This window comes from Erigeron canadensis, chromosome 7 (genome assembly GCF_010389155.1).
Source record: "Erigeron canadensis isolate Cc75 chromosome 7, C_canadensis_v1, whole genome shotgun sequence".
In the NCBI taxonomy this organism is placed as follows: Eukaryota; Viridiplantae; Streptophyta; class Magnoliopsida; order Asterales; family Asteraceae; genus Erigeron; species Erigeron canadensis.
The window spans coordinates 30,309,498-30,327,284 of NC_057767.1; the positions used below are offsets into that span (position 1 = coordinate 30,309,498).

At 35.2% G+C, this 17,787-nt stretch overlaps 3 protein-coding genes across 4 annotated transcripts; 2 read left to right on the top strand and 1 right to left on the bottom strand.

Moving 5' to 3' along the window:
* The first annotated feature begins 2,744 nt into the window (after window positions 1–2,744).
* On the top strand, window positions 2,745–9,339 carry LOC122606799 (SMR domain-containing protein At5g58720). Its single transcript, XM_043779655.1, has 11 exons — window positions 2,745–3,333; window positions 3,426–3,451; window positions 4,178–4,297; window positions 6,376–6,443; window positions 6,662–6,888; window positions 6,994–7,070; window positions 7,477–7,533; window positions 7,749–7,816; window positions 7,894–8,000; window positions 8,105–8,175; window positions 8,949–9,339. The coding sequence occupies exons 1-11, from the start codon at window positions 2,796–2,798 to the stop codon at window positions 9,069–9,071; spliced, it is 1,482 nt and encodes a 493-aa protein (XP_043635590.1). The 5' UTR covers window positions 2,745–2,795; the 3' UTR covers window positions 9,072–9,339.
* Window positions 9,340–10,746: 1,407 nt separating this feature from the next.
* LOC122606604 (peptidyl-prolyl cis-trans isomerase CYP19-4) lies at window positions 10,747–13,690 on the bottom strand. Of its 2 annotated transcripts, none has more exons than XM_043779447.1 (7): window positions 13,573–13,688; window positions 12,495–12,573; window positions 11,886–11,933; window positions 11,741–11,764; window positions 11,448–11,630; window positions 11,243–11,318; window positions 10,747–11,153 (listed from the first exon to the last, which is right to left on the bottom strand). In XM_043779447.1, the coding sequence occupies exons 1-7, from the start codon at window positions 13,636–13,638 to the stop codon at window positions 11,015–11,017; spliced, it is 615 nt and encodes a 204-aa protein (XP_043635382.1). In that variant the 5' UTR covers window positions 13,639–13,688; the 3' UTR covers window positions 10,747–11,014. The 2 variants fall into 2 exon arrangements, with proteins under 2 accessions (XP_043635382.1, XP_043635383.1); XM_043779448.1 differs by having other exon boundaries at window positions 11,060–11,153; window positions 11,243–11,379; window positions 11,421–11,630; window positions 13,573–13,690.
* A 1,319-nt stretch (window positions 13,691–15,009) lies between these two features.
* Window positions 15,010–17,739, top strand: LOC122609265 (protein O-glucosyltransferase 1). Its single transcript, XM_043782323.1, has 6 exons — window positions 15,010–15,111; window positions 15,238–15,803; window positions 16,013–16,202; window positions 16,290–16,354; window positions 16,627–16,837; window positions 17,358–17,739. Exons 1-6 carry the CDS (start codon window positions 15,010–15,012, stop codon window positions 17,676–17,678), a joined length of 1,455 nt encoding a protein of 484 aa, XP_043638258.1. The 3' UTR covers window positions 17,679–17,739.
* The last annotated feature ends 48 nt before the right edge of the window (window positions 17,740–17,787 follow it).

A 17,787-nucleotide genomic window follows, 5' to 3' on the forward strand; every position in this document is an offset into this window, starting at 1 on the left:
TGACCCAACCTGACCCCAAGCTAACCCAACCTGACCCAAACCTCAAGCTGACCCAACCCCAAGCTAACCCAACCTGACCCAGACCCCAAGCTGACCTAGCCTGGCCCAGACCCCAAGCTAACCCAACCGAACCCAGACCCCAAGTTGACCCAACCGGACCCAGACCCCAAGCTGACCCAACCGGACCCAGACCACAAGTTGACCCAACCCTAACCCAACCTGACCCAGACCCCAAGCTGACCCAACCTTAACCCAAGCTGACCCAGACCCTAAGCTGACCCAACCGGACCAGACCCCAAGCTTACCCAACCCAACCCCAAGCTGAGCCAACCTAGAACCCAAGTTGACCTAAAACCCATAATCTACATTTGAAGATTATGTGTAAATTGTGTCAAGCTGACCCAACCCAAGCTAACCAAGCTCACTCAACCCAGCTGACCAAGCTGACCCAAGCTGATCCAGACTCCAAGCTGACCCAACTCAAGCTTCACAAAAGTTCAATTTATTTACAATTATGCCACCGCACATTTTTTTATTTTGACACATGTCGCGTTCTGATTGTCCCATAGGACCTTCTCTCCATTCTCTCCTTAATCCAGTTTATAAAATAAAGAATATTATATTTTCAGCTTGCAGACTTTCAGATCATATCTTTATTGCAAACTTGAAGTTAGATAAAATTAAAAATATTAAAAACAAACAAAACCAGTATTTTTTATGTTTCTTGATACGTACTCAAAGGGTAATATCCCCCCGTCCCAATTTAAATGTTCTATAGTTTTTTTTTTTCCGACTTTGACCGTAAATATCTTTGTTTGTATTAAACATTAGTTGATGAAAGTTATATCAATAGAAAATACATTTAAAACTCAATCAATTCATATATGTTATATCAAGTATTATATAAAACAAACAAAAATATTTACGGTCAAAGTTTGTAGAAAAAGACTCAAAAGTCAAATTAGGACATTTAATATGGGACGAAATAGTTTTTTTTAAAGACTTAGGAGATGTTTTTTAGGAAGTGGGTTGGCTTTTTAGCTTTTAACTTGACTTGTTTTTTTTAAGTTATGACTTTTTATTTTATTTTTTCATATCGAAGTTTCTAATAAAAGTTGTTTTTTTTTTTAAATAAAAATATTTCAAGACTGATATAGTCATATTTGACAAACACAACTTTAGACTTTGATCTACTTAAACTCGAGAATGCCAAATTAGTATCTTGGCTAACTTAATTGATTAAAACCCGATGTGTTAACCCGGGGTTTGACAAACCAAACTATAAAACCAAGTACTCCTCTAATGTTATGCGTCTATTTTAAACTTTTTTTGAATGAATGTTTTACGTTTATGAATGTTATGTTAAACCTGAGTGTAAAGAAAAGTAAAAGTAATAAACATGTTTGGATATTCTGAATTACGTATTTTTGTAAACTATTTTTTGTCCACGTCACCATTTGGAAAGTCTACAACAACAACACAATAATAACATAACCCAGTTCCTGGGCGGGTATGAGGGAGGTGAGCTGTAGACAGTCTTACCTTTACATAAAAGTAGAGAGACTGCTTCCAAAAAGGGACCTCCGGCCACAAAGAGATGGAAATCAGGGATCGAAGAAAGTTCAGTAACCATACCCATACTTGTTGTCCGAAAAAAAGCATACTAAGATATACCTGTCAGCTGAGTACACCCGGCAACCTGAAAGTGTAGGAAAAGTGGCAAACAAGCGACCTAGATAACTTAAGCACAGATTCAATAACACACATACAATAGCAACCATATTGAACGTAGACAATTTTAAAAATGTTTGGACAAAAATAACAAAAATACTTACATATAAGGAATTAACTAAGAAATTTTAGTGCCCATCAAAGAAAAATAACATGTGGCAGGCAACCTATGAGACAAACTAACATACCCGCCCAGCTAAATTGATTCCAGTCCCCTCATACTCCCAATCCACTAACTAATCCTCGTCACTCTAAAAAACTCTCGTTGGTCATGTTCTCCAACAGACAAAGCATTTTTAGGGTAGCCTAGAGTAACATCCCCCTCGATTTCGGCCTCCTTCTGCTCAGGCCAAAACCACTACGGAGGTTACAAAGAACCAAAGTCTAAGTAAAAGTCTTAAAAAAAAACCTATTCCACAACCTTTTGTATCAATTACTTTTATATCGATTATCTATATCATTCGCTGCTGCTTAGTCGTCCCCCACCACCATACCGTCATCTTCATGAATACCGTACAATACGCGGGTACCGTTGTTAGTCTTGAGAAAAAAATAATCTTTATGTTCAACATATGACATTAAGGTTCCATTTGTCTTTTACTTAATAAACTTTTAATAGTTAAGAAATAAATTTTAATATTTCATTGTGGGAGGTAAAAAGGTGTTGCTTCCATTAAAAACCCCACACCCGCTATTTTCAGTTCATGTCAATGGCGTTTGATCACAACCACCACCACCACCACTTCCTAATCCCCAATCGTCAAAACCGTCTCTCACCACATCTCCTTCTTTAGCCCCTTTTCACTTCCTTCCCCTTTTGACCCCCATAATTAGGGTTTTTTTTTTTTAATTTTAGTTTATATTTATATTTTTAATTAAATATAAATTTTCTATTTTTTTTTAATTTGAGATCCAAAAACAACTCAATCATTAATCATTGAACCCTAATTTGGTACATCATCAGTTTCCCCCAAACCTATACATACACATATTTCTGTATATCTATTTATATATATATATATTGTTATATGTAATTGTTATGTAATAATTTGTGTATAACAAAAATGAAACATCCAAAGAAGAAAAAGAACAAACCAAAACCCTCAATTTCAAAACCAAAACAACAAAACCCTAACCCTAACTCTGGTCAAACCGTTGACCACAATCTAACCGAGAAAATCGCTTCGTTTTCGATCGAAGAACAAATGTCGAATACGACGGAAACAGCGTCGAGTCATTCCGACGCTGCAGAAATATTTGGAAATTCTAGTGATGCAACAGAAATATTTGGGAGTTTAACCGAAACCGGCTCGAGCTCGAGTGGGAGCTCGGGTTTATCGAATTTCGAGAGTTTGGATAGTAATAGAAAGATTGGCAAAATGGGTAAAGGGAATTATAAAGTTGTCGCGGCAACCGGAATGGTGGCGAGTGTGATTGGGAAAGATTATGTGCCAACTGTTATTAAGAAAAGAGGGAATGATAAATGGAAAGGGAATGATGAGGGTAGTGTCAATGTGAGTCATGAGGATGCTGAACAGTTTTTGTGTTCAATGCTTAGTGATGATTGCGAATTCGGGATGGATTTCGTTAAAGACGTGCTTTGTAAGTAGTGGTTTGCATTTGGATTTTTGTGTTTATATCTGTATGTATATGTGTGTTTGTTTACTGATATAGGGTATATGGTTTTTTGGCAGGTGGATGTGCTTATGATGTTGAAAAAGTAAAGGGCTTTTTTTTTTCTTGCTCTTTTTTGTTTTGTTGTTGGATGTTTATATGTTAGTTGAATAGGGATGTTGAAGTAGGATTAATTAAGTAATTAATAGTTATTCGGTAAGAAGCTTAAAAACTATTTGTAAACACATGATTTCAAGCCATAATCATTAATACATCGGGGGGAGGGGTGAGATGTAAACAGACATACAGAAAGAAAAATGACTTCAGGCAAGAGGATGTCAGATTTCAACCCCTTATTGAAGCAGAGGCACACTCATCAAATTGTAAAAACCCTAAAAAATGTGATGCATATAAATGGGGGGTGGGGGGGTGGGGGTGGGGAAATGTAGATAGTCATACAGAAAGACAAGACTGCTACAAGAAAGACCTTAGGCAAAAGTGTGTGAGATTTCAAGCCTAATAGAACCAGGCAAATTCATTACTTTTGTAGAAACTCTAAAATTATTGATGTATATAAATGCATAAATTTACAATTGAGACTTTCCTGACTTTTATGCATCAAGATTGTACCAGGGAAAACAATGAATTTGTAGAATAAAGTGGATGAAATCATGTGTAATGGGTATTTCTTAATGTTGTTACCAGTAGTTGAGTTCTTAATGGGACCTTTCTTCAGGGATGTATATATTAAAAATTTGGTTTCATTTACTTAAGTTTGTGTGTTCTCTCTTTCATGTTGGCATGTTGCTTATAACTGTTGATTTTTCTTTAGGCATTGGACAGACTGCTTGAACTAACTGCTCCGTCATCTGAGCCCTCTACTAGTGGTCAGCATCATAACTTAAACGAAAAAAGTAAAGATACTAGGTCTCTATTAGAATCCAGTGACAGTGTAAGTAACTTGATCAGTGGGCTATTTATTTATTTTGCTATAATTTGGTGGGTTATTTTAAAAGTTTATAGTTTGTCATTATGCTTTCAATTCGTTTGTTATATTACTGTTTGTAATGGTTTCATCTTGTTTTATTATACTACTGTTTATACTTGGCTCTGTGGTGATGTTTGCTTCACCAAATATCTTGTATGGTTTTGTATTATATTTAGTAGTGAGATCAGGGTTGGAGAACTTCCAATTTGGACTTGCCATCTCTAGGTTCCGAGTTAAGATTACTCGGTGACCTGGGGATTACTCGGATTGGATTTTCTACATAAAATAAAATAATTTAAATATATGTGAAAAATAAGAAAGATTCCGAGAGATTTTTAAAAATAGTTAAAATCTCTACAAATAAGTTGTCTTAGTTTGATTCAGAATTGTAAAATTGGATAGATAGTGGTAGTTTGTGTAATATTTAAGAGATCTAACAACGATTTTATCAAGCTTGACCAATTTTCAAGTATTATGACCTTGTTTTTATGATGATCCGTTGACTGAATTTTTACTCGGATTTTCCCGAACTTGGATCGGTTGACCGCCAAGGTAAGGGTTATAGCCGAGGATTGGCTGAGTTGGCCGACTTTTACAGCCATCAGTGAGGTGTCGTGCATTAGAAGCATCATGACTTCTTTGAAGCAACATAGTAATTTAATGTCTGTAGATAGATCGTGTTGTGCAAAATAGGTTAGTATGTTAGCATTTTGGCATTTTCATACAAGTAATGTTATTGCTTCATGTTTTAGTAATGCATGTTGTCTCTAGACCTTTGATATTTTGTAACCATTTGCTATGCTAACGTCGTCTGAATTGCCTTGCAAGTGCAATGTCTATATGGCAAGCCCATGTTGTTGCCCTCTTCTCCCATTGTAGTCCCTTCCTTCATATGGCAAGTGCTACTCGTTGCGGGCACTACATTGTCTGACAATAACCTTGCTCGAATGCTTGTGCTCTGACTGAGCTGACCATCACACCTGACTTCTATATTCCATTGTCCCTAGATCTCTTTCCTTATTGTTGCCGATGATCATATGTTTTTATATTTCGTTGGTCCTGTTTATTTGGTGTTGGGAGCATGAAAAGGTGATTGTTAGTTCCGTTCATTTGCTGTTTGGAGAAATGATCTTGAGATTTACATTGGAGTCTGGAGGAAGTCAATATTATTGAATAGAATCTTGGTTCTAATATGATTTTTTTGATGATAAGCCTTGAATAGTTGAATACTTCACTTACGTTTCTTAGTTTTAATTTCAATCTAAGAACTATGTCCAAGTTGACGAGTCATTAGTGATTAGTGCATGTGTATGTGTGTACCAATAACATTGATGTCTGGACATGTGTTTAATTTAAACAGATTTTTGCTTGTGATTATCTAGGGGTGTCTGTTAATCAGTTTCATAAAAGTGGCAATAGAGCTCACTATGAAAGATGAAAGTAATGTTAATTGGAAAGACGTTTACTTTCACATCACATTATCACAAGATGCATGTTCTGGTTTCTCACGAATGTACTTTTTGGTCATTTTATGTGCTAACTTTCTAAACAATCAGAGTCTGCAAACAACTGATTATATGGATATTGCAATTTTAGACAACAAAAGCACATCCAGGCACTATTTCCTTCTATAGACTGTTTTATCACAACCATTTATCTGATTAATGATTACTACTTTATTAGTTCCAACATTCCTCAAAAAACCCTTTATATGTCATCTCTCTACCACTGACAGGTATGTATACTAGGGCACTTGACCTTTTTTGCTATGGTATATAGCAGGTGCCTTGACAATTGTTTTCACATTGTGGCTCAGTGGTAGGGAGGTGGGAATATAATGGAGGTCTTAGGATTAGGCCTGAACATCACCCGGCTGCCCCGAAACAAGAAATTATCCTCCCTTTTTTTTGGCCTTTGGACTGGTTGGTGGGAAGTGGGGCCACTTGGCGGTGGCTTCTGCGTACTTTTTGTTTTAGAGAACTAGATGATTTTCAAGCTTTGTCATCTAATATATTTACATGAATATGATACCTTTGTGACAGATGACTGATAGCACATATGATCTAGCTTCATCATCTGAGAGTGACCTTAGTATGGGCTTTAATCGCAGGTAAAAAGTTTCTAGTATAATCCTTTGATTGCTTTTACCAGATGATCCATTTTATTAACATGGTTTTAAGTGGTGGCTAATCATGTAATATCTTATTTGTTTGTCATTTTGTTACGTTCTTCATTGTCTGTTTCATGGGTGTGTGTCCGGGACCTACAATTACACTTTAACTTTTGTTACACCATTTGAATGGGTCCTACAACTGAATTCTCTTTCAGGAACTATTTTGATGTTCTTGCTCGTCCTGAAATTCAACCACAACCTGGTCACAAAAATACCTCTGAACTTACCCAGGACGTGTTGGAATCCCTTTTCAATACACGAAAGAGTTCAAAACATGAACCCGAAAGCATGAACTGGAGGAACGTAGTAAAAAAGATGGAGTCACTCGGTCCAATGTTTGACTATCCTTCAGAAGATACAGACAAAAAACAGCATGTTTTTGGTAAGTAAGATCGCTGTTGGGAAAATAAGCATACTTTTTTTACCTTAAGTAGCATTTTGGTGCTCTGATTGGTTTCACTCTTGATAAATCTGTATTTGCGTGTAGCTAAAGGAAATGACTATCAGATTTACAGAACTACTGCAACTGAGCACTACGATTCAATGAAGTCATACTTTCACAAGGTCATTTGTTTTTGCTAATAGTATATAGAAGTATCAGTTTTGGCCCATTTACTTATGAACAAATTGATTTGGGCGTTGGTTCATCTGTTGAAAGATTGAACAGGTAATTATTGCTAAAAAAGGGACATATTGTCTCCCAAAGTGTATCTTAAAAACTGTTTTTATCAATTTCTATTTTGACACATTTTTAATAGAAGTTCCGATGTTTTGCACCAACATTTCTAAGCATACCCATAAAGTTGCCCATTTTGATCAGTTACGAACCCTGCCCAAGTGACCATTTTTTATTTTATTTTATTTTTAATCTATGTAATAGCTTTCCTCAGTCACTCCACTCAGTTTCTGAAAGCTGTTAATATGCTGTGTATTGTTTAAAATGAGATTTGGCTGCCTTTTTATTGTACAGGCTGCAACCGCATATGCAAATGGAAAACGAGAATATGCAGGGTATCTCTCTGATCAGGTGTGTACATGAGAGAGAGAGGATATCCACCTCTCTCTATATATGCTATTAAACTGCTCCTCTTCTTGGAAGAAGTTCATGTAATAGTTTTGAATGAAATTAACTTGTGAAAAGTTTTTGTGATTAAACTTGAAACCTTGATAATTTTTGCGTGCCAGACTATCCACCTTTTGTATGTGCGTTGACAATAGTTGAATTCATAAATCTTAATTTAGGGAAGGATGTGTAATGAAAAGGCTCGGCAAGCAGAGAAAAGGGCAAGCCAGGATATATTTGCTTCAAGGTTTGTCATAGTGTATTGATGAAGGTGGCGAACAAGCAGGAATGCATATTTAGATTGACTAGTTCTACAAAATGCAGGAACAAGGACTTTGAAAATATGATAACAATTGATCTACATGGACAACACGTGAAACAAGGAATGAAGCTCTTAAAACTTCACCTGTTATTTGGTGCATATGTTCGCTGTAAGCATCTCATGTATCTGTTATTAATACTTTCTAGTTGTCATTTAATATCAAAGTATCAAGTATGCATATGCTAAAACCCTCTTTGTACGTGTCATATATAGCTGTGCGGCTGTTCAGAGTTATCACGGGATGCGGGAGCCACGGAGTGGGAAAGTCCAAGCTTAAACAGTCGGTATGAGTCTATTCAATTTAGGGGTGGCAATTATTGACATCACCTGCTAACACAGCACGAGATGAGTGGGTTTGGGTCATGAAAGGGTCACATCTTTTTTAAATGGGTCATCTTTGGTTTCGGCTGCTGATATACTGTTCATTCACCAACCCGTTAAAGCATATATAAAGTTTTTTTAAGAAACAGAATTTTACAAATCCTTGAACCAGCAGATCTGTTTTTGACCCATAAACTTGATTAACACACCAAGCTATTTAACCCATTTAGACAAATGGGTTACATGGGTCGTGTTTAGGTTGAGTAAATTAACCAGATGACACGATACTCGTAATTCAGTTAGCCTACTTAACTTCTGGAAATGATTATCACAATATTTTATTGGTGTGAAATCTTTCACCCAATCCGAGTATGTTTTAAATCTCTAATCTGCTGATTTTGAAACAAAAAGACAGTTCTGTCAAATGGACTTCAAAAAAGCTCGAACAGTATTTTGAACTCATTAAATTTCTAATCTTTTAATCCAAAAAGCTACAAGTGCAAATAGTTCAACTGTTGTTCGTATATGTGTGGTGATTTAATGTTCGTCTCTGTAAACAAAAACTAAATAATTCGACAAAATATGCTTTGGGTCAGTCTGTTCCGATCTGTAACAAAATGTTACCCGACATCTGCACCCCAACAATCTAAAAGCCATCTATACAATTTGTTAATTCCAAATGAATATGTGGCTGCGGTGTTTTTTGTATCTCAAGACGTTGGATGTATTTTTGTAGGTGGTTAATCTGTTAAATTCAGAAAACATTGAGTGGAAAGAAGAAAACAGAGGAACTTTGATAATCAAACTAAGTGAGCAGAGAGAGTTCAGCTTTTTGGACTCTTCTAGTGATAGCGAGTAACTCTTTTTCTACTATTTGGTATCTTCTATGTTGTATGCTAAAGAGAAAGATATGAGCACAGATTTGAGTTCTGCAGATAATTAGATTATATTTTGCTATGATGATTGTAATTAACCGAAAATTAGTTTGGTGTAGACAGAACATGTAGGCAGCTAAGGCTCAGACTTTAGACTCAGGATTGGTTGTAAATTATGCTAGTCCGTTTTCACTTTTAATCTTGATCAACTCTTGTGTAAGTTGAATGTGAGTATCAGTTCTCTTGTTGTCATGGCATTCTTAAAATTGGTGAATTTTCCGAGTGACATGAGTAATTAAGAAGAGAATTAGTTTGTGGTTAATCTCATTTGCCCTGGGCCCTGGCCCGCAGTATATTCATGTATCACTTTGTACATGTTACTGGTTATCCCTGTAAGTTTTGTACAATTACTAATCTTTACCAGTTAAAGTAGCGGTAGAAGAAAAAATTGAGAAAATGTCGAGCCAATCAAGTAATATGTAACTATATAAGGTATTTAGCTATCAATAGATCATCCTTCAGCCACAAATCTCCAGCCAAAGAATTATCCGAAGCACGTGCAGTTCAAAGCACAAGTGAAGCACAAAATGCCTTTGCATCTCGACGGTAGTGCTACAAATCTGAACTACATAATACTAACAAGGGATACCTATCGGCTGTTCTAAAAACAAAAAACAAAAAAACTAACAGGGGATATCTTGTGGAGTTTGTTATGTTTTTAGACCGTCTTTTAACGCCCAACGTATTCCCGACGTTTTCAGATAAATGCGCAGAGCTTTCGGCATTTTGGGTTAAGACCGTCAACGTTTCGTCTGCGTATAAGGTCAAAGTGGGGCTACCATTACAAGGAAGAACAACGTATTGAGTTGTTTATATTATATACTAGAAGTAGTCCCGTGTTAACACACGGACTCCGTAAGGTAAAGTTATTGTAATTTAAATATTAGACAAGATCTAATTTTAAATATAAAATGTATGTAAAAGATAAATATTAAAATTTTTGGGACATGTGTGTAAATAAAAGAAAATTGAAAAGCTTAAGATATGTTAATTAGGTGCCACATAAGCCATTGGAAAAAGACTGCGCCTTTAATAGGTAGAGAGATGGGAATAGTGCAGCCTTACGCCCTTAGCATGAATCATGATTGTGACCCCCTCAATTGTCATGGCCGACTTGTTAATGAAAATATTTATAAATTTGTTAATGAATTCGTATACATAGATGGCCAAATAGGTTATTATTGGTTGCCGATAACATGTATCTCGACTTAGAAAGCAAAATACATGAATTCTATTATGGAGTTTGCTTGATGAAGGTGTATTTAAACCCGCTGCCTCCTTAATTCAACTATTACAAACTCCAAAGTACAAAGCTTCTAACAGTTTTCTTACATACTAGTCACATGCACACTAAATCGGTGAAGATATGGTTATTAATGTAAAAGAAGTAGTTAGTTATTTTAAAGGTTAAGTGATAAATAATTTCATTAAAAGTATTTAGGGGAAAAAGGTATTTTGGGTAAAACAAGTTTTTTTCTTAGAACATAAAAAGGAATCAAATGCTTTATAATGTAATATTGACATACAATTGATATAGATATAGATTAGGGTAGCTTATCATATGGTTTGGCTTTTATGAAAACATTAAACAATGCAATGTTTTATCACGGATCCAAAAACAAGTTTATATATGTGCTACTTGAAGTCAAAGCAGATACAGTGGGAAAAAAAAACAGGCCTTGTTTCCGAGACTTTCAGGCTTTCAGCTAAGCTCAGCATCGGAGACTAATTCTTCAGAACAAAGGAAAACTTCAAAAGTTCTATTAAAACTTATGCCTGATACATAACATGAGTATCTCTATGGAAAAGAAAACGGGCATCATTAACAGAAAAAGGATAACCCGATCAAACCTATAATATAAGATTATTATAGAGGTAGTTCACCGCTATCGGCAATTGTAACTTTGCTTTTTGGTGATCCACTTTGCGTGCCCTCAGCTTCCATCTTGTAAACAACGTCCATCCCGGACAACACCTTTCCAAATACAACATGCTTACCATCCAACCTGGTGACAAATAGTTAAGGTCCCGTTGACGTCAATTTTTCTTTAATCATATAAATTGAAAAATTCAGTTTAATAGTTATGAAGATTACCAGCTGGTTGTGACAGTTGTGATGAAGAATTGTGAGCCATTAGTGTTTTTTCCAGCATTTGCCATTGACAGAAGTCCTACAGAGCAAGTTCCATAAATGTTTCATAAATTTTGAAGTCATCGTGTCAATAATTTGAAGATCCAAGTGTATCTTTTAATACTCAATTTTCTGTTTTGAACTAGACACCGGTTAAAAGGATTCTTACCAGGTGCAGTATGCTTGATCTTGAAATTCTCGTCTTTGAACTTTTCTCCATAAATTGATTCTCCTCCGGTCCCATCTCCGCGAGTGAAATCACCCCCTTGAATCATAAAACTGGGGATAATCCTGTGGAACTTACTTCCCTTGAAGTGAAGTGGCTTTCCGCTCTTTCCAACTCCTTTCTCTCCTGAGATATTTGGCAACCAAAATAGACAGAAGAAACAGACAATTAGATATCTGCATATTCTTCTATTGGAAAATACAATACAAAGGGAAGAAAAAGGTATTAGCATATACCGGTACACAATGCTCTGAAGTTTTCTGCAGTCAAAAGAATTCAAATTAGTAAAGGACACACAGTGACGCCAACTGTTTTCCTCCAAACAAGCATGAAAAGCTAAGTGAGAGAATCAGATTTCATGACGAGACGTAAGCATCTTACCTGCTGTTTTTGGAACAGTATTTCCAAAGAGACCAAAAACAACTCTTCCTGAAAATCAAGTACATATCATCTAAGTCATATCTTTCAAATATCACAGTTTTCAAGCACAGAAAATAGTACTTGAATAACTTTACATAATATATGGTATAGATGGGAAGACTTTGTAAAATTTGTTCAATTTAACAAAGTTAAAGTCTATACGTTGCCAGCCGCTATTTCATGTAAGAAAATCGTCTAAAAAACAGATATCCATGTCACCTTTGATCAGTTCAGTTAGGATTTTTCCCCTTTCTTTTCAAATAGCAAACCGCAAATGATTAAAGTTAAAGTTTTATATATTACATATAATTTGTTCTTATATACAGTAAAAAAATTTCTAGGTCTTTATTTCTTCTACAGTTAACGATCATGCTAGAATCAGATATCTTTTATACAGGGCCTGTTATACATAAGCCTTTGTAGGTAGACCTAACAGGCCTGTATTAAAGACTTCCTACCAGCAAACTCTTTTTTGTCTATGGAAGCTCATTACTATCTCATAATGGTTGAATACGCAATCTCCATGAGTTAACATTAGAAATAAAAGATCAATGTGTAATTTGTGTATACCTGCAGGCTTTCCAGCAATTTCAACATCGAAATATACTTTGTGGGTCACTTCCTTCAAATCCTTGTCTGATTTCTTAGCCTGCAAACAATGTGAAATTCACATTTTCAGAAAGAGCCATTTTAGACTGCAGTGATAAATAAGAAATTAAACGCTATCAGCGCAGATACGAGATGCCCTTATAAGAGAGAACAATATGAACATATAATCATTGAAATCGAGTTAAAAAGGTATTGTTATGGAAAATCCACCCGTTAGACTTAAACTAAAACGTGTGGTGCTTAACGTGCTTTTAGTCCGTTCTTTTAGTAATTCCTCCCCAGTCCCAAAACTCTATCCCATTTTACCATTATAGCTTGTCCCAGAAACAGCTAAAGCTGGATAGCTAAAACTGATTAAAAAGTAAATATATAAAAAGCTAAAACTGTCAATACAGCGAAACCAAAACAATGATTACACTTTCCTTAACTATCTTCTTTTTGCTGTCTGGACAATTATTGTCAGGGGACGAGATTATTTAGAAAAGTTTGTTAGGGCAGGGACACCTTAACCCCGCAAGGATGACTCCGGGTAACAACTACTCTAAACATAAAATCTTAATATAACTTTCTTCCATCCGATAAGTTTTACAACACCCATATTGGTAAATAAAGGTTTTTTGTTCTCACCGGTTAACTTCCACCCAACGGCAAACGTAAATCAAGCTCACCCAGTTACACGCTAAGTCGTTCAACGCCTAACCAGCTAACTTTCCAATAAGTCGGTTCAGATGGTAAAACAAACACTATCAAAAGTTACAACCTTTTTTTTCCAAAACTAATACGAAGTACTACCTTAATTCTTAACAGCCTTTTCTTAATAATAAAGTCGTAAACTTTCTCGACATTGCACGGATACTATGCTAGTATACGAAACGAAATGACTCGGATCGATCAGATCGGATACACTAATAACGAATCTAATCTAGTAGATGGTAAAATATCGATTTGGTGACTAAACCCTAAACCCGAAACCTTAAAAGATTAATGTGATCACAACAGCAGATAGGAATTTGAATTGAAATATTTGTAGTAAATTTACCTCAGTGAAAGCTAGGGTTCCGATGAGAGTCAGAGAACAGATAAGTACGGCAGATACTGACTTCATTTTTAACCACTGTGATGCTCAATCTATGGCGACTGAGTGACGGACCGACCCAGTTATTATATTTATAGAAATTATAATAATTGACGTATTTTAAGCTAATGGGAGGATGACACGTGGTTTAGTGAGGTGGTTCCCGGATGTCTGATTGGTTCTACCTTTTTTTTTTCTTTTCAATTTTTAATTATTTTTATGTTAAGTGGTTTGATCATTATTAGTTTATTATTATCTATATCTCTACTTCTATACTATATTATAAAGCAAATAGTGTTTTAATTTTCGATTTCAACAATGCATACATGATAATACATAATGTACCATATATCAATGCCTACAACTTTCCCTCTTCTCCATAAATCATTTTATTTCACTAATTCTTTCAAAATCTTTTATCTTAAAAACCGTACATTGATAAATTATAAAAATTATATGGGTGTTTTTAAAATCTCATGCTCTTTCATTAGAGATGTCATTCGATATACTTTCAATGAATTTTTAAATCCAAGGGCGGAGCCCGTACGGCTAAGACATTTGGCTATGACAATCTATGGCATATCACCTCTTATGACCTATCATACTCTATATAACCTATCACCCTCACCATCTCACCGCCACAACGCGCCGGTACTTACTCTCGTATTATTATTATTATTATTATTATTATTATTATTATTATTATTATTATTATTATTATTATTTAAACTATTTTGTGAATGGTGAATTTCTCTATAAACTTCTTATAGCTATTCGACAGCGGAAGGTCTAACATACATTATCTAACCGGGATCACGCTCGAGAGCTTCTTTATTTCCAATACCTAGTAGGAGGAGAAACCATTTATTCAAACATGGACTTTATTTAATATTTTTTATTTTTGATTTCCAATGATTATTTATGATGGTTTTTTTTTATGGTCTAATAATTAATGTATAATATACTTTGTTGTGTTATTTTTTTTTAAAAAAGAAAAGCTTTTCTAATTGAAACATTATTTATACAATTATAAAGTTAAAATATAAAGTTTGATTGATTAAGAATATTAGTTAAAGTACAAGCTGGAGTCATTAGGTAAACTTTAAATAATCCTAACATAAACGTATTTAAGATTCTTTTTTACCAATATGGCTTAGCTCATTGATGGATTTTGTGTTAAGAAACTGACATTATTTCCGAATAACAAAAAAATTAATACTGTAAATTGTATCCTTCGTGGGAGTAGGAACCGGGAATACCAATTCATGTTGTTCACAAACTAACTTTAAAGCAGGAGAGAGAGAAACAATCTGTTTGACAGAGAGCGTTACGAAAATTTCGATTTTTGTTTACATTCTTTCTAACACATTACAATGTCGTTGTTGCACCACCTCATATATCATGGGCTTGTTTGCAAGAAAAGCCAATCGAAATCCAACATCTATACCTCTTTTCGGTGTTCTTCTCGTCGTTCTCCTCCTCACCGCCATCTTCCTTGTCGTGGTACATACCATTTTCGTATGCTATTCTTTCGGTGTTCATTTCATTTGTCTAGAAACCTAAATGTATGTAAAATGTTGTAATTTGATGCCATAGAATGTTGTTTTTAAGGATTTTTATATGTAACAGGTTGATACCTTGGCGACGCAGACCAAAACGATTATTGGATACAATTTGAAACCGACGCCTTGGCATGAATTCCCTGCCAAGAAATTTAATAACGAAACAAAGATTGCTCGAGCTTCCAAGATTATACAATGCTCTTATTTTTCATGTGGGATGAGATCTAAAAATGATAAGATTTTGTATACCGATAATAATGCAGAAACGTGTCCTAGTTTTTTTAGATGGATACATCATGATCTTGAGCCATGGGCTAAAACCGGCATTTCTTATGCTCATTTGATGGAAGTCAAGAAATTTGCTTCGTTTCGTGTTGTGATTATTGGGGGGAAGTTGTATGTAGATTATTATTATGATTGTGTGCAGAGTCGAGCCATGTTTACTATTTGGGGGTTTTTGCAGCTTCTTAAGAGGTATCCTGGTAGAATCCCGGATGTGGATTTAATGTTTGATTGTATGGATAAGCCTCTTATTGAAAAGAACGAGTCGGCTACACCTATGCCTATTTTTCGATATTGTACAACGCCTAATCATTATGACATTCCGTTTCCTGACTGGTCTTTTTGGAGCTGGTAAGAATCTTTAGCAACTTTACTCTTTAAAACACCAAAGATTGGTAGCAATTTTTGGAACTTTACTCATTATAGTTATGGTAAATCTATCAATTTTTGGGGTACAAATATCACTACACTAAAAATATTACTATAAGAAAACTGATTTTTGAGATAAATGTAAGTCATGTACCTATTTCAGATTTTACTCAACTAGTCATCTTTTTCAGGCCAGAAGTTAACATAGGACCATGGGAAGAAGAATTTCAAAGCATTAAAGAAGGTTCACAACAGCAAAGTTGGAGAAAGAAGTATCCATATGCGTATTGGAAAGGGAACCCAGATGTCGTTTCTCCAATTAGAGAAGCATTGCTTCAATGTAACGATACGAAGCAATGGGGAGCACTTATCATGCGTCAGGTACCCTTTTTAGTTTGACAGTAAAATGTTTGATGATTTTTATAGACATTATGCATTCTTTTCTCATTTGATATTGTTGCTTTGCAGAATTGGACACAGGAAGTATTGGATGGGTTTAAGCAATCAAAACTATCAAGCCAATGCAATCATCGGTAAGCTAAATACGATATGAATGATTCTTCTTCTTTACATTGTTTATTGTTCATATTCTTGCAAGTTTCATAGTGCCCAAATCTTACAAAAAGTTAAATGTTATCCAAACAAGCGTTATGTTCACAATAATATACGTTGTTTTGGTTAGCGTTACAAAAGTCACAGGTGGTCAGGCAAAATAAAGCTTGGTTGTTAGTTACAATTGCATTAGTAAAGGTTTATGATGTGGTTGTTTACACCTGATCTTAGCCCGTCTCTCGTGGATTTGCAGGTATAAAATATATGCCGAGGGGTATGCTTGGTCTGTAAGCTTAAAATATATACTGTCTTGTGGTTGTGTTCCTCTTATAATCAATCCAAAATATGACGATTTCTTTAGCCGAGGTCTCTTTCCGAAGAAAAACTACTTACCAATCTCCCCTGAGAGCATATGTCCATCTATTAAAACTGCAGTTGAGTGGGGAAATGCACATCCATCCAAGGTGAAGTTCCATTTCTAGCTCACATACATTTGTTTCAACTTTTTCTAATAGAGGTGGCTATTTTCAACCCATTTACTTATGATGAGTCTACTTAGGGCTTTTTTTAGTATTTTTTTTATTATTTTTTATTTTATATCTAATAGGTCAAGTGGGTCTAATGAAAGAATTTAGCTAAAAGGGAATGTTTCAAGCGGGTTGAAACTTGAAAGTCGTCTAAAATGTACTTTTGATGCATAAAACTGCTCGGACCAATTATGTTCAGAATTGTCAGAGTATAATAGTTATAGTTATGTTTTTGTACTCATGATACATTGATTATATATAGAAAATGAAAAACGAAAGTGTTCACAGGTCAATCCTACCAACATGACTTCATTGCAACCCATATTAGAAGATGGCCTGCTTTAGGCTGAACTTTATTTGACCCATTACGCGACCCACCCACCTTGCTTCTTGCCAGATCCTGTTTCTATTTTTATTTCTGTTGGGTCATTGTTTGTTTTCTCTTTCTGCTTTACAGGCAGAGGCGATAGGAAAAGCAGTGCAGCATTTCATGGAGACTTTGAACATGGATAGGATATATGATTACATGTATCACTTGATAGTCGAGTATGCAAAACTGCTGGACTTTAAACCAGTACGACCTGTGTCTGCGTTAGAAGAGTGCGTCGACTCTTTGTATTGTTTTGCAGATCAAAACCAAACACATTTTCTTGCAGGATCAGAAACCTTGCCTTCAAAATCCCCTCCTTGCAAACTTCCCAGGCAGGCAAACAAACTGATTGACAGAATGATAGAACAGAAAAAGAAAATTATAAATTCTACCCAACTTTTGATGTAATTAAAATCTTAGTATAGTAAACTGTTATTTGAGTTTATAGTCTTGTGGCACGTATACAAAATCCGGACTTTTAATTTCTTTTGTGCTCTGTAAGTCTGTAATTACATAA

Excerpts from the sequence above, each read along its gene's own strand:
- LOC122606799 (XM_043779655.1), top strand. The coding sequence starts at position 2,796 with ATGAAACATCCAAAGAAGAAAAAGAACAAACCAAAACCCTCAATTTCA. Across the intron at positions 7,071-7,476 it reads TGAAGTCATACTTTCACAAG|GCTGCAACCGCATATGCAAA; the intron begins GTCATTTGTTTT and ends TTTATTGTACAG. Across the intron at positions 8,001-8,104 it reads ATTTGGTGCATATGTTCGCT|CTGTGCGGCTGTTCAGAGTT; the intron begins GTAAGCATCTCA and ends TGTCATATATAG.
- LOC122606604 (XM_043779447.1), bottom strand. The coding sequence starts at position 13,638 with ATGAAGTCAGTATCTGCCGTACTTATCTGTTCTCTGACTCTCATCGGA. Across the intron at positions 11,934-12,494 it reads AATTGCTGGAAAGCCTGCAG|GAAGAGTTGTTTTTGGTCTC; the intron begins GTATACACAAAT and ends CTTGATTTTCAG. Across the intron at positions 11,319-11,447 it reads GATCAAGCATACTGCACCTG|GACTTCTGTCAATGGCAAAT; the intron begins GTAAGAATCCTT and ends CTTGCTCTGTAG.
- LOC122609265 (XM_043782323.1), top strand. The coding sequence starts at position 15,010 with ATGGGCTTGTTTGCAAGAAAAGCCAATCGAAATCCAACATCTATACCT. Across the intron at positions 16,203-16,289 it reads GAGCACTTATCATGCGTCAG|AATTGGACACAGGAAGTATT; the intron begins GTACCCTTTTTA and ends GTTGCTTTGCAG. Across the intron at positions 16,838-17,357 it reads GAAATGCACATCCATCCAAG|GCAGAGGCGATAGGAAAAGC; the intron begins GTGAAGTTCCAT and ends TCTGCTTTACAG.